The sequence below is a fragment of the Aegilops tauschii genome, chromosome 4 (genome assembly GCF_002575655.3).
Source record: "Aegilops tauschii subsp. strangulata cultivar AL8/78 chromosome 4, Aet v6.0, whole genome shotgun sequence".
Taxonomy (NCBI): Eukaryota; Viridiplantae; Streptophyta; class Magnoliopsida; order Poales; family Poaceae; genus Aegilops; species Aegilops tauschii.
Genome location: NC_053038.3, coordinates 375,598,778 through 375,619,050, shown reverse-complemented (window position 1 = coordinate 375,619,050; position 20,273 = coordinate 375,598,778). Strand labels below are relative to the sequence as shown.

At 45.7% G+C, this 20,273-nt stretch overlaps 2 protein-coding genes and 1 long non-coding RNA gene across 3 annotated transcripts; 2 read left to right on the top strand and 1 right to left on the bottom strand.

Moving 5' to 3' along the window:
* Positions 1-286: 286 nt before the first annotated feature.
* Positions 287-3,474, top strand: LOC109763651 (uncharacterized TPR repeat-containing protein At1g05150). The gene has a single exon (XM_020322505.4). The coding sequence runs from the start codon at positions 691-693 to the stop codon at positions 3,217-3,219; it is 2,529 nt and encodes an 842-aa protein (XP_020178094.1). The 5' UTR covers positions 287-690; the 3' UTR covers positions 3,220-3,474.
* Positions 3,475-4,070: 596 nt separating this feature from the next.
* LOC120963022 (uncharacterized) lies at positions 4,071-4,569 on the top strand. Its single transcript, XR_012182233.1, has 3 exons — positions 4,071-4,174; positions 4,252-4,299; positions 4,388-4,569. It is a non-coding gene; the product is annotated as an uncharacterized lncRNA (long non-coding RNA).
* A 1,947-nt stretch (positions 4,570-6,516) lies between these two features.
* LOC109763657 (ASC1-like protein 3) lies at positions 6,517-11,117 on the bottom strand. The gene is made up of 6 exons (XM_020322515.4): positions 10,671-11,117; positions 9,777-9,985; positions 8,554-8,709; positions 7,716-7,901; positions 7,450-7,628; positions 6,517-6,977 (listed from the first exon to the last, which is right to left on the bottom strand). Exons 1-6 carry the CDS (start codon positions 10,773-10,775, stop codon positions 6,961-6,963), a joined length of 852 nt encoding a protein of 283 aa, XP_020178104.1. The 5' UTR covers positions 10,776-11,117; the 3' UTR covers positions 6,517-6,960.
* Between the last annotated feature and the right edge of the window lie 9,156 nt (positions 11,118-20,273).

Here is a 20,273-nt window from a genome sequence, read left to right as displayed (position 1 = left end):
GTAAGATCAATGATACAGGACTTGGATGTGCAATGGCACATCTAGATGCACTTTAGCAAAACTGAAACAATAAACCTATAAACATTGGCGATCTTGTTTTGAAGGATCAAAATACAAATTGACGGTCCCCGACGACAAGAAGGCTGGCGGGGGCGGACCTACCAACCAGTTCACTCCTGCTGACCGCGGTACCAGCAGCACGACCGGCCGAGGACCGCCACCAGCAGCAGCAGGCCACTGCAACCGCAAAACATAACGGTGCGAGACAGCGAGGGCGCGCGACCGAGCGTGACGAGGTCTCCAACGACGCCTCAACGTGCGCGCCCACACATACATGCGGCTCCAAAGCCTTGCAATCTTGACCAGTGCCGGCCGGACGGACGGAGCGCCCTATCCACCATGTCCATGTGATCGCGAGGGAACCAGCACCCGCCCTCCCTCGCGAATTCAGCCCTCCAGCTAGCCCAGCCACAAGCCAGGCTGCCACCTCCCCCCCCTCCAACCATCGTCTCCCTCCCTTCCACCTCCACCACACCACGCCCACGCCCACGCCGCACCACAACCGCCGCTCCACCCTGGTCCCACCCCACCCCCGCCTCCCCCCTTCACCTCAAATCCCCCGCCCCCGCGCGTGCCGAATTCGCCGTCGATCGCCGCTCCGCCCCCCCACCCAGCGCGCGGCTTCCCGCGATGGCGCTGTCCGCGTCGGCGGCGTCGGCGGGGAGGGGCGCGCGGGCCGAGAAGGTGCGCAGGATCTTTGAGCGCTTCGACGCCAACGGGGACGGCGGGCTCGACCGGGCCGAGATGGCCAAGCTCGTCGTCGCCGTCAACCCGCGGGTCAAGTTCAGCGACGACCAGATCTCCGCCATCCTCGACGAGGTCTTCCGCACCTACGCCGAGTTCATCCTCCCGGGGGGCCAGGGCCTGTCCCTCACCGGCCTGCTCCGCACCTACGACGACGGCGCCGGGGACGTCGACCGCGACTTCCTCGCGCTCTCCCTGCCCGCCGTCGACTCCGACGCCTCCTCCCCCGAGATCGGGCCCGGGGACGCCGCCGCCTCGCCCTCCCCGACCTCCGGCGCCGCCGTCGCCGCCTCGCTGCTCGACGACCACCTCAGGCCGCTCGGCATCGGCGGCACGGGCCCCTCGTCCAGCTCCCGCGCCGCCGTCGCCGCGCCGGCCTGGGCGACCTCGCCCAGCCACGGGATTGCGTTCGATTCCTCCTGGGCGCTCCTCGACGACCTGGAGATACTCGTCAAGCGCCTCCGCTCCAAGCAGCTGCGGAAGACCTCCTCCATCGACACCAGCGGGGGCGGCAGCAATCTCGACTCCTTCTCCGAGGCCGGCTGGTCCAGGGAGATCTCCGCCTCCGCCGATTCGGGTTTGGCGTCCGCGCCGTGGGACGAGACGAGCCGGGACTACCTCACCTTCGTCAAGGAGCTCGCTGTTCTCCGCACGCGCGCGGACGCCTCCCGCTCGCGCGAGGAGGCCTTCGACAACCACATGGTCATCGGCCGGGCGCTCTCCGAGCACCGCCTCTTCCGAGACGCCCTTGCCAGCTTCCGCCGTGGCTGCGAGCTTCAGCCCACCGACGTCCGCCCGCACTTCCGCGCTGGTAACTGCCTCTACGCCCTGGGCCGCCACGCCGAGGCCAAGGAGGAGTTCCTCCTTGCCCTCGAGGCGGCAGAGGCAGGTAACTCCCAGTCCACGGACATTCTCCCGCAGATCCATGTCAACCTTGGTATTGCAATGGAGGCTGAGGGGATGGTACTTGGTGCCTGCGAGCACTATCGAGAGGCTGCCATACTGTGCCCATCCCATGCCCGCGCGCTGAAGCTCCTTGGGAGTGCACTCTTTGGTGTTGGGGAATACCGTGCAGCCGAGAAGGCACTGGAGGAGGCCATCTTCCTGAAGCCAGACTATGCTGATGCGCACTGTGATCTTGGGTCAGCCTTGCATGCAGTAGGGGATGATGACCGTGCAGTTCAGGAGTTCCAGAAAGCAATTGATCTTAAACCTGGGCATGTTGATGCCTTATACAATCTTGGTGGATTGAACATGGACGCATGCCGATTTGTGCGAGCTGCGGAGATGTATACTCGTGTGCTGAGCATCCGACCAAACCATTGGCGTGCTCAGCTAAACAAGGCAGTTGCTTTGCTTGGGCAGGGAGAGTCCGAGGAGGCCAAGAAGGCACTCAAGGAAGCATTTAAGATGACACAAAGGGTGGAGGTGTATGATGCCATCTCACATCTGAAGACACTGCAGAAAAAGAAGCCAAAGCCTTCAAAAGGAAAACATGATGCTCAAGGAGAGGAAGCCTTTGTTATTGTAGAAGCATCCAAGTTCAAGAGGGTTGGAAGTAAGACCACACTGCGGCAGGATTTGGCCAATGCCCTTGATATAAGGGCCTTCGAGAGGACGACAAAGCTTGGCCACTGTGATGCTGAGCTTCTGAGGAAAGAGATGAATGAGACTGATGTCCCCGTATCCTACTCAGGCACTGGCATCCCAGAGAAGTCGATCAGGAAAGCAGCTCTTGAGGTTATTCTTCGCAGGCTCCTATCTTTCCTCAAGCCAGATACCTTCCAGGGTGCTGTCAAGGCAATGAACGAAAGAATTCTCTCGGTCCTTGATGCGTCTGGCTCTGGCCGCGTTGATCTTGGGATGTTCTTTGCTATCATTGCTCCAATCTGTTCTGGTCCTGTGGATAGGCGCAAGCGTGTCGTCTTCGATGCACTCCTTTGGCGTCCTGCAAGCGAAGGTGGCAGGGGCCAGATCAGGAGGAGTGACGCGCTAAGTTACATTAAACTTCTCCGTGCCGTTTACATACCAACCCATGGGGCTAGCGACATGCTTGAAATGCATGGGGAGTCTGACCCTACCATGGTATCGTACACAGAGTTCCTTGAGATGTTCAATGATCCTGATTGGGGTTTTGGAATTCTAACCACACTGGTGAAGCTTGAAGACAGTGATCATGTTCGCCACGGCAGCCACACCTGCTCCGTATGCAGATATCCTATCATCGGTTCACGGTTCATGGAAACAAAACACTCCTTTAGCTTGTGTAACCGGTGCTACAGTGAAGGGAAGGTTCCATCAGCCTTCAAGTTGGAGGAGTACAGGTTCAAAGAATACAGCAATGAGTCGGAGGCTCTTGTAGACAAGTGCATGTGCTTTAATTTGAATTCTAAGAAGCTGGAAGCTGATGCTTGATTGTTGGAGCATCGATGTCGAGTTGTTGAGGACGAATCTGTGTATGCCCTTTGTAGTTGTGAAGATGCCTAGTTAGCTCTCCTGCCCGCCCTCTTGTAAACTAAGGTCCTGTTCTTTTTGGAGTTCGCCAAATGTGTTCCGACCCTAAGCTGTTAGCTATTGTTCGTTCCAAGTGTATGGGAGCAAGAGCATGTGAACTCCAAATACACTCCCTGTAACCACATCCCAAATCAATGCCACCAAGGCTTTGAAGTATTTCTGAGCCGGATGTGTTGTTCAGACCAAACAGTTTTGGTTGCGCTGCTTACTACTCCCTCAACACTAAAAATGTCTTACATTATGGGAAGGAGGGAGTATTTTTGTGCATTTTAGGTTTCAGGTATGTAGTATTTTTGTGCATTTTAGGTTTAAGGTGTGGTTCCAGGGGCATAACGAAACACCAATATCTATGTTGTTTCTTTTCAAATGCTTTTCTTGGCCGATCTTAAATAGAAGCTTCTTCTCTAATCTTGGTCACAGTGGTTGCTCCCATCATCTGTCCAAATCATTCGCAGGACAAGGTGAGTCCACTCAGTGACCCAAATTTCTGAATCTTCGGATGGCTGTTGCAGATTTCTGGCGCTCTAGCTGTGGTTAACATGTTTTAGTCAAATGGTTGGATTATCTTGCTCATGGAGGTTATTCCACGGTACCAAAATATGCAAACCACATTTGACAATGTTGTGGCCTTGAAGGCTGTTCTCCTGCTCTGGAGATTGCTTCCGTTCAAATGTTCGGTATACTCTCACGTGTATCTATCTCCGCCGTGTTTCTTTACTTCTTTCAGTGTTTCCTCCAGCTATTTTCAGTTCTTGCTTCGGTGTCCCAAGCTACTGCTAGAGTGCTGAATAACTCGATGCTCTTGTTTCGTGGTACTATGCGACTGTCATTTTTCCAGAACGTGGATTCATCGCTGGTATTCAGTTGCTCCCTTCTTCAGTCTGTAGTGGCTGTTGCTCAACTAAAGATTCTTGCTCTTTATGCTTTGTTTAGGTTTCGCCGTCCCATGCTGATGCTGTGCAGGTCCATGAAATCCAGCATGTGCGACCCACTTCCAGGGACTCTTTCCGCTCTTTTTCTTTGTCGGCTTTTTTTTTGTGCCTTATTTTTTCCCTGTGACCATTGGCAGAGCTACACGGTGCGGCAGCCCGAAGACAGGCAGCGTGATGCGCTCGGGTGGCGCCTGGCGGGAAGGAATGCGTATTTTTACCTTTTTTTTATTTACAAATCGATCCTTTGTCCACTTGAATTGGCCAAATGGCCCTAAATAGTACGTAAATCCTATTGCCAATTTGTCGTGGCAAAATGTTCTCTGAGCGCCACCTGTCTCTTTCACCCAATTTCCATCTCAACATGCTGACGAGTGGAAAGAACTAAGAGCAACTCTAGCGGAGTCGTTGTATACCCGATGACTATAATAATTACCAATGGATCATCTTGGAACGAACTAAGAGCAACTCTCTCGCCAACGCCGGGATTTTACAGAGCGCCCGACAGGCAAACACACCACCGCGAAGAGTAATCACCATCAAGTGGGTTGACGAGATAGCTAACCACCCGCCCATCGATGGTGTACCCTTTCACCCTGAATTCCTGAGGCGCCCGTTTGGATGGCCGCCACGCAACCCAGCTATAAAATACCAGTGCCAACACGTCCCCATCATCGAAACCCTAGCTGCCACCTCTTCTTCCTCGCTGTCTCCTTCCCTAGCCATCTCCTCCCCTCTCCGCCACAATGCGGCCGCACGGGAGGGGTGTAACCCATTGGCTAAACCGTTTGTCCCAGTTGTGGCACACTGACAGTGCAAACTCCCCCATGACGCACTAGCTGCGGCAACCGATGATTCCTCCGACTACGACACGCATGGCGATCCATCCTCCCGTGGCAAATTTATCGGCTCCCATGGTGGCGAGAGGCATCGATCTGGCACCTTGAATGCCATCATACACATCAACGAGGTCGTTCCCATCGAAACCGCTGCCCCGTCGCCTCTGAGTCCCCGGTCGACATCATGTTGTGGCTCTGTGCCCTCAAAGAGTTCTGCCGCTCGTGAGTCTGACCCCTACGCCTACCTTCAATCTCTCAGGGGAGGTCGATGGCAATGTCGAGTCGTGACATTGCATACTATGAAAATGTCATCGAATGGCATTCCAGTGGCTAATTATATGTAATGCGACACATTGTGCCCACTAAATATAGTTGTTATTAAGTTACTGTGCTGATACATGTGTTTGGTTAGATTCAATTGAGAATAAATTGCCCCTACAAAATTGAAGATGACAAAAAAAAAAATTACGGAGGCAACTGTTTTGGCAATTTCATGTTTGCTTACAAGTCCAATAGCCTCCAAATCCGTATGGAGCGGCGACCCCACTATGGTGACTCTGCTAAAGTTGCTCTACAAAAGAGCAAGATAAGAAAATGAAGATGCCTCTACTATTAAACTTTGGCAAAAATAACATGATATTCAAGACACAACCAATCATGAAATATCGGGTTTGGTAACATATATGTAGCACCAAGTTGTCCGAAAATGCCAAATGGAGACCGAGCTCCATGAAGGCCTTAATTCGGAAACTTCAAAATTCAGACTTTTTAGTTTCATAAAATTTACCTAGAGACGTAATGTACATGTGTGTAAATTTCCAGGTCAAAATACATTAAAATGAGAGCTAAAAAAATATGTGGCTTCTTAGAATATGTATTATCCATCGTCCATGATTTTTTATGTGCAACTCACAATTCAAGGTATTTCATCCCAAAATTTTACGCACATACCACATTACATCCTTGTATACATGTGTATTTTTTTCCATAATGTTTTGAAACTGCAAAGTTTGAATTTTGAAACTTCCAAAATTAAGGCCTCCATGGAGCTCGGTCTCCAAAATGCCCTAGTTGTCACACAAGAGACAAACTGCTCTTGGTTGCTGTACTCCAAGCTCCTTCAACACAGTTTAGACCTAGATAACTATAGCCTTCTTACAAGGGGATCCGTCTTACAAGCACTTAACGAAATCAAGTTAGAGTGAAGAAATATAGCAAACCCACCCGTAGATTTTTGCTCATCTAGACATCCTGCCCTGTCAGCATCTGAAATTGCAATCACCAGAACAAAGCTTGACATGTCTATGCGGATCCCTAACTCCCTAGTATTTCTAATGTAGATCTCAGAACTCTCTTAACAACACGGCCATGTACATTATAAACCAATGCAGATGCCATCGTAGTCACACATAGATAAAGAGACAAACCAATGCCGTCAAAAAGTTATAACTAGCAGCATGAGACACTTGGTACATCAGGTGTGAGATTTCTAAGCTCCTGATAAAAAAAATCAACTTATTCCCATGAATTAGAACTAAACCTACTCACAGTCACAGTATACCAGACATGGTAGAGAGGAGTTTCTAAGCTCTGTGGATAAGCCACAGAAAACGACCTCTTAAGCCTTTTCTACTAACAAGGAAAGATGAACCAAAAATTATGAAGGGACCTTCAAGTAAGGTTGCTAGCTATACCCGGTATATATAGAACCTGCTCTGTTTCTTGGTCTAGCAATATTTGATATCATAAGGTAATATACAGAGATGAAACTTTCTTAGCACAAGCTTGCCGACCAACACAATCTACTGGTGTAAGTACAGGGCAAGGTACCAGCAAAGAAATGGCCCGTCACAATTGTCAAAGAACCACCCCCATCAATCATCATCCGAATCTGCATTGTGAAGAAATTCATCAACTTAAATGATTACAGCTAACAAAAACCTGGGTTAATACAGTTTCTGGTGCAATTCAAATCTTTATAACTGATAATGATGGAAGGGGGTCTCCCAAACAATGTATCGGAGCCGGTTACCATTATCCAATCTGATCAATGTCTGATATTATGACTGCACTATTCATGCAACTAGTCAAAATTGAAATGTGTGGTTCATTATTTCATTATGTATGCCATATGGGTCTCCCCTACTGATTTCCCTCTCCTTTCATTTCGAAATGCACAATTTGCTGACAAAGTTAAGCCTGTATTATCTGGAAGAGAAGGGGGGAATCCAAATTTCACAAATAAAAAGTATGTAGATATCCTAATACCATCTGTGAGTTCGTAAAAAAAACATCAGACAGGCTGAAAAAGGGTGAATGCAAATCAAACAACAACTGATTGCAGCAAAGAAATAAAACCTTACCAGATCGAACATCCTCTCCGACTTTTCCTTTATTATTCAATTGTTTCATTATCATTAAAAATATGAGTTTCCCCCAATATACATGAAACACAAGTAATGTGAGAAGCATTGTGTTGAAAACGTAGTACAAGGTCGTTGGGAACCTATCCAGCTTCCTCAAGGATATGATGGACTGGTAGCTGGCATTGCAAGAACAAGAACAGTGAGTTCGAACCTTTGGAAGTAAAAGGAATATAAGAAATTATGTATCAAAGTAGCAAACGAACCTTGAGGTTTTGATTATCCAAAATGGGAAGTAAATCAGACGCAGCAGGAGCCAAGAGAGAGCAAAAAGCCCAAAAAATAAGCTAGCCCCTAGTTCTTTTTCAGTGTACTTGCACAATTTGGCAGTTTCAAGGAACACGTCACTCGCGTCATGCAACGCAAGAATGATTGTCCCAATTCGAAAAAATCTGTAGAAATGTAACTTTAGTTGCCTTAGAGCTGTGTTGCAATTTTGATCTTAGCTATAAAAGTCTACTATATCCTATGAATGATCATAATCAACAGAAAGAAGTAAAAAGAAATGAATGCCTCTATAGTACAATGATTTTCAGAATATATATGTATTGTGACATTACATAGCCATGCTGCATGAAAAAAAGTGAAATTACAAGAAGGGAGTGCAGTACCCTTTGCTCTAATGAAGCACAATGATTTTCAGAAATATCTATGTACGGTTACATGACATGGCCATGCTGCAGGGACAAAAGGCCAAATTAAGCACTGCTTACTAGAACATTCAGATCAATCAACAGCAAGAGTTAAATCGATCTATTATTGCCATTATAAATTCTGCTTTCCAATTTATATATTTTCATACATGATCATATTTGTTTATCAAATCAAACAAGTAGGTAACTAGAAAGATCTAGAGAATTGCCAAGCTTCAGTGCACACTGCAAAGTCATTGGATTCCAGCGTAAGTGATTGGTAATTGGTGGTTTTTTGATGCATAATGACTAACTGACCATAAATAGGACACATCAGAATATAACAGAAGTCCGTTCCCATACAATTGCAATCCAGAAAATACACAATTAAAGAGGCTCAAGAAATATTTACCCAGTCAGAAATGAATATCCAATAAGAACAGATGTTACTACATGATGAGACATCATTACAGCAAAATCTTTTCTGCGGGTTTCCCAAGCAATGAGAGCAAAAATGCTGTAGATATAAAATCCACACTGGCACATGTAGAAAAGTCTCAATGAGGACCTGAGATACAGAGGTCAATATATATTAGAGAAAAGAACAAAATATCACTTCACTCAAAGAATAGGTTAAATGGTTCCAAACAAATATGCCCGGGAGTGTTTCAGAGTTCCTATTAACATATCTAAAATCTATAAAATCTGAGCCATTTGTTTTGTGTGATAATGAGCACGGCAATTGGTGTTCTGAGCATTATGTCATCAAACAACAAACAAAGAACGGCATCGTGAGTATGCATCTTCCCCTCTAAATGGAAGGTCACGCGAGATAAACCTTACCCCTCACATTTCCTAGAAAAGCTAAGACTAAGTAGAAGGATGGGAGAACAATAATTTATCATGGTTATAGTTGGTAAAGGTTAAATGAAGCAGGATTCCTTTATCAAGGTAAGAAAGCAATTACAAGATCACATGTAAAAATTTAAAGTGAAAATGGGTACAGTAAAGTATGTGGTCGCTGGATAATAGATTCTTTGCAACTTTTATGCATGCCCCCAAAAGTCAGTTATTTCAAGTTATTGTAGATAGAGTTTAGGGGACTCTCTATGAGACAGTAACAGACCATATGCAACAAATGGTGTACGAATCTACCTAACTTTCTTGACTATAAATAAAGTTATCAACAATATATAAAAAATGTCAATGTATGAAAAGTACGAAATGTGCATAAATATTTCCTCCAAGTGCCAGTACAAGATAATGGTACAGTACCAACACCCTGAAGGGTGTACAAAACAGTGTGCTAATACTCGTGAAGGAGAGGATACATAAAAATGTTTTGAACATAGGCAACCTTATCATGTTAGCTTAATAGCAAGGTAAGCGAGTTTATGTTTTTTTTACATATATCAAATTACGAGATAATTAAATATTTCATGATCTTAAATGATCTGGAATATTCTGAAATTCATACTTTCGAGTACATTTAGAAGTTAATTTATTGCAATAACAATAAGTTCTTTCTCTTCAACTTTAAAGAAATTGAAGAGACCATGTATCAGGGCAAAAAGCTCATGCAACACCAGTATACCCTATATTTAAGAAAATTATAGAAGTATACTTGGCACTCACGGGATGGGTTGATTTGGCCAGCCATCGAAGTATTGCATTGTATCCAATGACCATGGTTCCTGCTTTATTATCAATAGGACCCATGCCTGAACAGAAGCATAGTATGTCAGCTTCCAAGTAGACTCTGAGAACTTGACAATCTTTGCTTGCCTGGCCTCATCATTCATCAACTTAGAAGCCTTGCTAGTGAAAAGGTAAACTGCCAACGGCTGAAATGACAACATATACAAACAGCCAAACATCAGATGTGAAGGTTAAACTGACGAATATTCAGTGATGTAAAATAAAGTTCATCGTAAAATTTCAGAAAATTTGGACAGAAGCGAATAAACATATACTGCATAATTAAAGCAGAGATAACCTAGGGGCCTATTGAGACAGATTTATAGAACAAATAGAGCAATTATATTATTCAGTAGTCTGAAGCATCATGTAAATAACTTCAGACTGTATATGGATTTTACAGTGGCTTCGAAATCGAAGATAATAATCAAGTGCAGTGGTGTATCATGTAGGAATTGTTGGTACATGACATGATAATGCTCACTACAGTACAGAGTACATGGAACACCAGAAGGCATGAGAACAGACAAGCAAGCTCAGCTTAATAACTGCAGTAGTACAGGCACAGGAGTCCTAGACAGCATCCATCAGTAAGGCGGCAATTAATGAGCAGTTTCCATTCGGGGCACAGTCGGCGGGGCGTTGCATCACATGGGCACGGACGGTTAGTCAGATTAGCCGGATCACATTGATCGGTTACGAATTCGGCAGCAACACCAGCGAGCATTGAGCAGCAGTACGAAGAGCACACGTGGGGCGAGAGATCTCGCGGAACCCAGCGCGAATCTGGGGCGGGAAGAGGCGGCGGCGGCGGAGGAGCTGGCTCCGTACCTTGTACAGTAGGCGGTCGAGAACGAAGCGGGCGCAGAAGAAGCCGAGGGAAAAGAGCAGCGTCATGGGGAGGACGGACGCGGCGTCCGGGCCGCGGATCGCCATCGCCGGCCTCGACGGCGCCACCACCAGCAACAGCGGCAGCAGCAGCACCGCACGGCGGCGCCCCCAGCCGGGCAGTCCGCGCACGCGGATAATGTGAAGGGGTTGGATTGGGTTAGGGAGCAGGCGGTTGAGGAGGGGTGAAGCGAGAGGCCCAGGCGGACGGACGGACACGCGCTGCTCCTTCCCTCTGTATTTCTACTGCTGCTCGCGCAGCCGCGGCGCAGGTGGGAGGAGGAGACGGGCACGAGCAAGGCAGGAGGGCAGCAGGACGATGCGCGCGAGGGACGACGGCGGGCGGGGTGTGGGATCTCTGGACTCTGACGTCTCTGCCTCTGCTCACCCTAGAATTTCGTCGTCTTTGGGTTTTTAAGTGTCCGGTCGTATTTGTGATTTAACTAGGCTCCTCCTGGACTAATTAAGACTCCAGTTCTTTTTTTTTTTTGCGAAAACAGTTCTTTTCGTTGAGTTGATGGGAGGCCTCGTGCCTCCTGACACCTCTCCAAAGAATGTTGGGCTGATGGTTTGTTCCGCTTTCGCCACCGCTCCTTCGCTTGTAAGCGAACTTATGTTCAACCATCCGTACCTACCGGAAATACCATCATGTGCTCCCAAGGTGATCTCTTGAAAAGTTTCAAAAATTCTGGAAAAAATATGAATGTTCACAAGAAATGTGAATACAATCCCTAAAAATTTCAGGTCCAAACTCGAGATATACATTCAGAAACAAAAAGGACAAATTTAAATGTGAATAGTGTCAAACATTGTTTTTGTCTTTTTTTTCAACACTATTCATGCTGCATTTCACCTTTTTTTTCTCAACATGCATTTAGAGTTTCGACCTAAAGTTTTTAGTAGTTGTAGTCAACCTGCCACTGATTTGTCTCTAGAAGTTGGTTCATTTCTTAACATGTGAAAAATGATCCATGTCCTCAACAACGGTGTGACTAGTTTGTTTGTCTAGCCTTCGCCATGTTTTTCCGGCTCACGCTCTTTTTGTTGTGAGCTAGTAGTTTGCGTGCACGGATACATGTCTTCCTTGACCGTTTTATGGCATGCTTGGAGGATTTGAATTCTTATGAGTTCATTTTTATGATCGTTTCTGGAGGATTCCTTCCCCTATAGTTTACAGGGAAATAAATATCCATCTAAATCTATTTGTATTTGGGTGTGATTAGGTCTCAGTTGACTTGACTATAACATGTACTCCCTCCGTTTTTAAATATAAGTCTTCTTAGAGATTCCAATAAGGGACTACATACGAAGCAAAATGAGTGAATCTACACTAAAATATGTCTCCATACATCCGTATATAGTTTGTATTGAAATCTCTAAAAGGACTTATATTTAGAAACGAAGGGAGTAAGAAAGAAAAGGAAAAACTGAAAAATTGCACCGATCACCATGTAAGACCCCACATATATAGCATCGACTGAGATGACTGCGATTTAGCAATCCCGTTTGTATTTTTTTCTCTTAACGTGTCAAGCACTCATTGATGCTCATTACCTCATTAAAGGACTTTCAAGGATGTTGGAGTACCCGCCATCCGAGTGAAAGGACATGCGGTGCCCCCATGTGTGGTTTTGGTAATTGATGACATTCTCTATGGACTAATGGTTGCATTGAGTTATATTTGAAGGATTTTTCCATAGGCATTTCTTGAAGTCCATGTGTTGGTTTCAAGGAGTTTATGGGTTGACCAAGGTGCTATTAAGGAATTATCCAAAGATTGGTCATGTGAGTGTTGAGCTTATTGCAAGCATTTCTTGAAGAAGAAGATTGTGTGATCATTCATGTTTACCTTCAAGACATCATCCAAACGAAGAGAGTTGGAAAGATTCAAGGTTGATCAAGACTAAGTCAAGAGTGAATCAAGTTGATCAACTCACAAAGCGTAGAAGATGTACTGAGAGGGATCAAGTGATCCCATGATATGGTAAGCATTGTCCATTGTGCTTTGTGTACTAACCCATGGTCTATGTGAGAGTTCTATGTGGGGTTAGGTACGTGTTCATGGGCTTGCGTCAAGAGGAAGATATCACTCAACCCATGGAGAGGATGACATCAAGTGGTGATCGTCATCAAGATTGCCGTGTGCAAGTTCAAGTGGAGCATCACGAAGAGATCAAGTGCTTGAAGCTTGCCGTCCATTGTGGTGACAATGGACTTGTGAAGATGTGCCGAAGAGTGGCTCACCCATAGTGGACTATGGGGGAGTAATCATCTAGTCTTCATCGAGCCAACGCAATCAAGAAAGGTGGTCCAACTTGAGGGAGTCAAGATCGTCATCATCTAGCTCAAGTGGACCATGTGCAAGGCAAAGGTTTGCCCTTGATAGGTTTTCTATTTTACCGGTCTCATGGTGGTAGTTGGGAGACCGGGTTATAGGATCGATAGCCGTACTATCAAGGGGGGCTCTCAAGTGAGTAGCTTGATCGTATCGTTCGTCGAGAGCTCAAACCATTGCATCCTTGCATCATGTTTCTTGGTTCTTGTTTGGTTCTCTTTGTGAGTCTTAGAGCTTATGGTCATCTTGATGACAAGCTTGAGTTCATCGAAAACGGAGTTTGCATGCGTCTTCTATGATGTTTTCGATGTTGGAGGTTTTACCGGTCTTATCCGAGGAAGGGTTCTCACCATTTTCTTTGGGCCTTTTCTCATTTGCTTCTTATTGGTATTTCTATCAAGATTGTGTTAGCCCTTGTCGCTAGCTTTCCAACAAACTTGGTTTCGTCGAATTCGGAGTCAGTTTGCAGAAGTTGTGTCAGTTTTGGTGTTCTGAAAAGGCTGCAGCGGTACTACCGCGGACAGGAGCGGATGTAATTTTTTACTACCGCTCTTGGGAGCGGTACTACCGCTTGGAGCAGTACTACCGCGGCTACTTCCGTGGCTACTTCCGCTCGGGACCAAAAACTCGTCACAAGTCCAGCGGTGGTAGGCACGGATGTAATTTTTTAGTATCGCTCGCAAGCAGTAGTACCGCTACCCCTAGCGGTAGTACCGTGAGGTCAAGAGATACCACCGCTCCGACGGTTCTTCTGGCTTTTTTGCCTCCTCGCTGTTGTGTTTCAAAGGGCTACTACCGCCCTAGCGGTAGTACCGCTCCTTGGAGCGGTAGTACCGCTCGGTGCGGGCTGTGACCATAACGGTTGGATTTTTCCCCACCTATAAAAGGGGGTCTTCTTCCCCAATGAACCTTATCCTTTGAGCTCGTGTTCTTCCCCCATTGTTGACCTTCTTTGAGCTTGCTAACTCTCAATCCCTCCATGGATTCTTGCTAGTTTTTGAGGGAAAAGAGAGAGGAGATCTAGATCCACATTTCCACCAATCACTTTCTCCTCTATGTGAGGGGAACCCCTTGGATCCAGATCTTGGAGTTCTTGGAGTTCTCCTTCTTGTTCTTCCTCTCATTTTCCTCCCTAGCATTAGTTGCTTCGGTGGGATTTGAGAGAGAAAGACTTGGGCACTCCGTGTGCCCTTGCCATTGCATTTGGTGCATCGGTTTGAGTTCTCCACGGTGATACGTGGAAGTTACAAGTTGAGAAGATTATTACTCTTGGGTGCTTGGTACCCTTGAGCTTGTTCCTCTTGGGTGCTTGGGTGCTTGCGAGCCCTAGATGGTTGGTGGTGTTCGGAGCTCAATCATTGTGGTGTAAAGCTCCGGGCAAGCGTCGGGGTCTCCAATTAGGTTGTGGAGATCGCCCCGAGCAATTTGACGGGTTCCGGTGACCGCCCCCAAGGGTTGCCAACGTGTACGGGTTCGGTGACCGCCCCCAAGGGTTGCCATTTGTACGGGTTCGGTGACCGCCCTCAAGGGTCCCTTAGTGGAATCATGGCATCTTGCATTGTGCGAGGGCGTGAGGAGATTACGGTGGCCCTAGTGGCTTCTTGGGGAGCATTGTGCCTCCACACCGCTCCAACGGAGATTAGCATCCGCAAGGGTGTGAACTTCGGGATACATCGTCGTCTCCGCGTGCCTCGGTTATCTCTTACCCGAGCCCTTTACTTATGCACTTTACTTTGTGATAGCCATATTGTTTCTTGTCATATATCTTGCTATCACCTAAGTAGTTTTTCTTGCTTAGCATAAGTTGTTGGTGCACATAGGTGAGCCTAGTTGTTGTAGGTTTTGTGCTTGACAAATTAACCGCTAGGTTTATTCCGCATTTGTTCACGCCTCAACCGTAATTATTTGAAAGCGCCTATTCACCCCCGTCTAGGCGACATCCACGATTTCTCCATTTGGTATCAGAGCCTCGTCTCTCTTTGTTAGGCTTAACCGCCTAGAGAGTAAAGATGTCGACTAGGGGATTAGGATTCTGTGACACACTTAGTTTCGATGGCACAAATTTTGATGTTTGGGTAATTCGCATGCTTAATCTCTTTAGGGTCATGGACCCAAATTTAGAGCGAATTGTAGATATGGGTTTTTCTCCTCCAAAAGATCCCCAAAGATTATCTTTAGAGGATGAGAAAAACTCTTATCTCAATGCTCAAGCTTCTAATATGCTTTTCGATGCTTTGAGCAATGTAGTTATATTTCAACTCATGCCTTTCCGGGATGCTCATGAGTTGTGGACAAAGCTTCAAGATAAATATGGCGTGTCCAAGTTTTGTGGGGATGATTGTTCTCCCTCCACCTCCGGTCGTGTTGTGTTCTCAACTTCTTCTACTTCACCTGTTGGGGAACGTAGCAGAAATTCAAAATTTTCCTACGTGTCACCAAGATCAATCTAGGAGATGCTAGCAACGAGAGGGGAGGAGTGCATCTACATACCCTTGTAGATCGCGAGCGGAAGCGTTCAAGAGAACGGGGTTGATGGAGTCGTATTCGTCGTGATCCAAATCACCGATGATCCTAGCGCCGAACGGACGGCACCTCCGCGTTCAACACACGTACGGAGCGGGGACGTCTCCTCCTTCTTGATCTAGCAAGGGGGGAGGAGAAGTTGATGGAGATCCAGCAGCACGACGGCGTGGTGGTGGAAGTAGCGGGATCCCGGCAGGGCTTCGCCAAGCGCAAGCGGGGAAGAAGAGGTGTCACGGGAGGGAGGGAGGCGCCAGGGCTTGGGGTGCTGCTCCCATGTGCCTCCCCACTATATATAGGGGTGGAGGGGGCTGGTTTCTTGCCCTCCAAGTCCATTGGGGCGTTGGCAAAGGTGGGGGAAAGAAATCCCATCATTTCCCTTCCCCACCGATTGTTATCCCCCTTTTTTAGGGATCTTGATCTTGTCCCTTCGGGATATGATCTTATTCCTTCTAAGGTGGGATCTTGGTGCGCCTTGACCAGGGGTGTGGGGCCTTGCCCCCACTACCCACGTTCATGTGGGTCCCCCCATGCAGGTGGGCCCCACTTTGGAACCTTCTAGAACCTTCCCGGTACAATACCGAAAAATCCCGAACATTTTCCGGTGGCCAAAATAGGACTTCCCGTATATAAATCTTTACCTCCGGACCATTCCGGAACTCCTCGTGACGTCCGGGATCTCATCCGGGACTCCGAACGACTTTCGGATTTCCGCATACTAATATCTCTACAACCCTAGCGTCACCGAACCTTAAGTGTGTAGACCCTACGGGTTCGGGAGACATGCAGACATGACCGAGACGACTCTCCGGTCAATAACCAACAGCGGGATCTAGATACCCATGTTGGCTCCCACATGTTCCACGATGATCTCATCGGATGAACCACGATGTCGAGGATTCAATCAATCCCGTATACAATTCCCTTTGTCAATCGGTACGTTACTTGCCCGAGATTCGATCGTCGGTATCCCAATACCTTGTTCAATCTCGTTACCGGCAAGTCACTTTACTCGTACCGTAATGCATGATCCCCCAAACACTTGGTCACATTGAGCTCATTATGATGATGCATTACCGAGTGGGCCCGGAGATACCTCTCCGTCATACGGAGTGACAAATCCCAGTCTCGATTCGTGCCAACCCAACAGACACTTTCGGAGATACCTGTAGTGCACCTTTATAGCCACCCAGTTACGTTGTGACGTTTGGTACACCCAAAGCATTCCTATGGTATCCGGGAGTTGCACAATCTCATGGTCTAAGGAAATGATACTTGACATTAGAAAAGCTCTAGCAAACGAACTACGCGATCTTGTGCTATGCTTAGGATTGGGTCTTGTCCATCACGTCATTCTCCTAATGATGTGATCCCGTTATGAATGACATCCAATGTCCATGGTCAGGAAACCATAACCATCTATTGATCAACGATCTAGTCAACTAGAGGCTTACTAGGGACATGTTGTGGTCTATGTATTCACACATGTATTACGGTTTCCAGTTAATACAATTATAGCATGAACAACAGACAATTATCATGAACAAGGAAATACAATAATAACCATTTTATTATTGCCTCTAGGGCATATTTCCAACATCACCTACATGTGGTTTGCCACAAGGTAATGACATGGTGAGTAGTGGTGTTCATTGCAATGATGATAGTGGGCTTAGTTTTGATAATCCTTCATCACTTTCTTGTTGCGATGCTTCATCTTTGGACTCTAGCACTTCGAGCACTCCAAATGTTTCACATGCTTGTTTATAGTCCTTGCATATCATGTACAAATTGCTTGACTAAATATCATAATGATATGCTTGCTATGTCTTGTTGGCATGATAAAAATGCATGTATTTCCTCGAGTTATTGTGCTAACAATGTAGAGGAAACCCAACACTCCATGGAACAAGATGTGGTCTTGAATGGTGCTTCAAGGGATCCCACATCATCATCTATTGCTTTTTGCCTTATGGCCAAGGCTTCAAAGGTATCTCCCACTTTGAATCCCAATATATCTTGTGATAATATTGATGATGGCAAGAGTGATGATGATGTCGATTATGATGATGTTGCCTCCTTAAAAGTTAAGGGGGAAATAATTTTTAAAGCTCTTCTTAAGAATAAAATTGCTCGTTCCAACTTCATGGAAATCATGTCTATTGCTATTGAGGGCAAGAAATATATTGATGAGTTGGAATCTCATCTTGAGGAGCATGAGGTCACCATTGATAAAATGGAAGGTCATGAGCATGATTACGCTAATGAGATTGCAGACCTCTCTCAAGCTCTTGAACTTGAACAAACCACCAAGGAATCTCTTGAGGAGACTTTTGCTCTAGAGTTATCTAGAGTGAAGGAATCTCATGATAGAGCTCTTGAGGTGGCCAATGTTTTTGAAACTAAAAATGCTAAGCTTGAAGTTGCTCATGCTAGACTCCTTGAGGATTTTGAGCACCTCGAAAATGGCTCAAGGGTCATCAAGGGTGAGCTCATCAAACCCACCGAGTCTCATGCTCAACTTGAAGCTTCTTATTTAAAAGAGCTTGCCAAGTTGCCTTCTCCTCTTGTTGTTAATGATAGCATCCATTTTAAAGGAGAACGTTGAGCTACGGGCTCAACTTGAGTTGCTCTCTAGCAATTATGGGAAATTGGAAGAAAGCCATGAAAAGATCTCAAGCTCTCATGATGATCTTCTAGTATCCCATAATGTGCTAAAGATAGCTCATGAGGCCATGATTGCTAAGGTAACATCTAGTGAGCCTCATGTGGACACTAGCACTACTTTTAGTCAAAATTCTATATTGCCTTGTGCTAGTCCTCGCGATTCATCCATGCATAACGTTGGTACATATTGTGATGAATTTCTTTCCTTGCCTTGTTGCTCTAACGATGAAGCTTATACTTCCTCTAGTGCTTGTGTTGAGACTAACCATGTAGAGGAAATCAAAGAGCTCAAGGCCCAAGTCACTTCTTTGAAGAAAGACTTGGAAAAGAGTCATGAAGGGAAATTTACACTCAACAACATCTTGAGAGTGCAAAAATCCCCCAATGACAAAGGTGGACTTGGATTCAACTCCAACAACAAGAAGAAGTCCAAGATGAACAAAAATAAGGGCCAAGAACAAGTCAAGAATTCGGCCAAGATTGTTTGCTTCAAGTGCAAAGTAGAAGGGCATCATGTTAGATCTTGCCCATTGAAGAAGAAGGCCATTAGTGACAAGCAACAAGGGAAGTGGCCACAAGTTCGATCTCATGCTCAACCACAAGTTGAAGAAAGTCCTCTTCCCAAGAATCCTCAAGCTAATGCTTCTCAAGTTGAGAAATCAAGTGAGAATAAAGTGAAGAGTAGACGTTGCTACTTATGTCGTGAGAAAGGTCACCTCGCCTCTTCATGCACTAGTGGTAACTTATCCAACCCAATTATTATTGATGATATCTATTCTCTTGGGAAGGATAATGTTGGCCATGTGTTTGCCAAATTTGTTGGTGCTCAAAGTGGTGTCAAGAAAAGAACCATTTGGTTAGCCAAGCCTATTGTGACTAACCTCTTAGGACCCAACTTGGTTGGGGACCAACTAGCTCAAAATTGATCAATAGGTGTTGTTGGAGGGCATTGGAGACTTGGCTACATTATGAAGAATTAAGGGGACTTCATCATTCTTATTGTCTCAAGCCAAGTCAATTGGGTTATCAAGTTTCTATCTTATATCCAATGTGCCTCCTTGCGATAACTTGTACTCAAATTGTTTACATTAAAAGTTACTTGACCCTTTGCATGTTTTGGTTTTGTTCCTTGCATGTGTTTGTATATGTTGTGTCTCCAAATTGCCTATCTTGAGTAATCAAGTTTGTGTATGTTGGTTTGTACTTCTTGTACATGTGTGTCGTACGTTGAGCCTTTGTGCATCTTGTTTGTATCTTAGTTGGCTCTCGTGAGAGATTAATGGAATATCCCATTATGGGGGAGTGATGTGCTTTGTGCACCTCACAATCCTATAAATGTGTGTACATGAGTAATACCATGTAGTATTGATATTTCAAGATTATCTAGTCGCTATGGGTATGTCTTCTCATGAGAAATTCAAATTCTAAATAGTCCATTAATTATCTCTTGTTGGATTCTCTTATTGCCTCTTGTTAAGTTTTTATTGGTATCACATTATGGGGGAGTCATATGCTATGTGCATATTACAAGCCTAGAAAATGTGTACATTTGAGATATTGTCACCTAGACTTGATATTGTAAATTATCTTGTTCTTAGGTGGCATGTTAGCTCTACAAGTTGCAATTTGCTTGTGTTCGGTGTGAAGATGATGTTGGATATCCTTGCTATCTACCAACGGGAATCATTTCCAAATACTTCTTGTCTTTTGACAATTGGTACTCACTTATGTGTGGTAGAAATTTTGATCATCTCTACTTTGGCCTTTGCTTTTATTTTCCTTATCTCTTGCCTAGGAATGTATCAACTCCCTTTGTCTTCCATACCACTTGTGGATCTTGTTAATTTCTTGATCTTGTCTAGTGTTTTCTAGATATAGTGAAAGTGGTGATCCCACCTTGTGCATTTTGTATTCAAATGCAAATTCTCTATAATGCACTAGTCTTGGAGGAGCTATCCTATTTTCTATAAAACACTCATCTTGCGCTCCTTATCGAGCGTGTGTTGGTGGAAGGCAAGTCATTT

Excerpts from the sequence above, each read along its gene's own strand:
- LOC109763651 (XM_020322505.4), top strand. The coding sequence starts at position 691 with ATGGCGCTGTCCGCGTCGGCGGCGTCGGCGGGGAGGGGCGCGCGGGCC.
- LOC109763657 (XM_020322515.4), bottom strand. The coding sequence starts at position 10,775 with ATGGCGATCCGCGGCCCGGACGCCGCGTCCGTCCTCCCCATGACGCTG. Across the intron at positions 9,986-10,670 it reads TCGACCGCCTACTGTACAAG|CCGTTGGCAGTTTACCTTTT; the intron begins GTACGGAGCCAG and ends TTGTCATTTCAG. Across the intron at positions 7,902-8,553 it reads GGATATTCATTTCTGACTGG|ATTTTTTCGAATTGGGACAA; the intron begins GTAAATATTTCT and ends ACATTTCTACAG.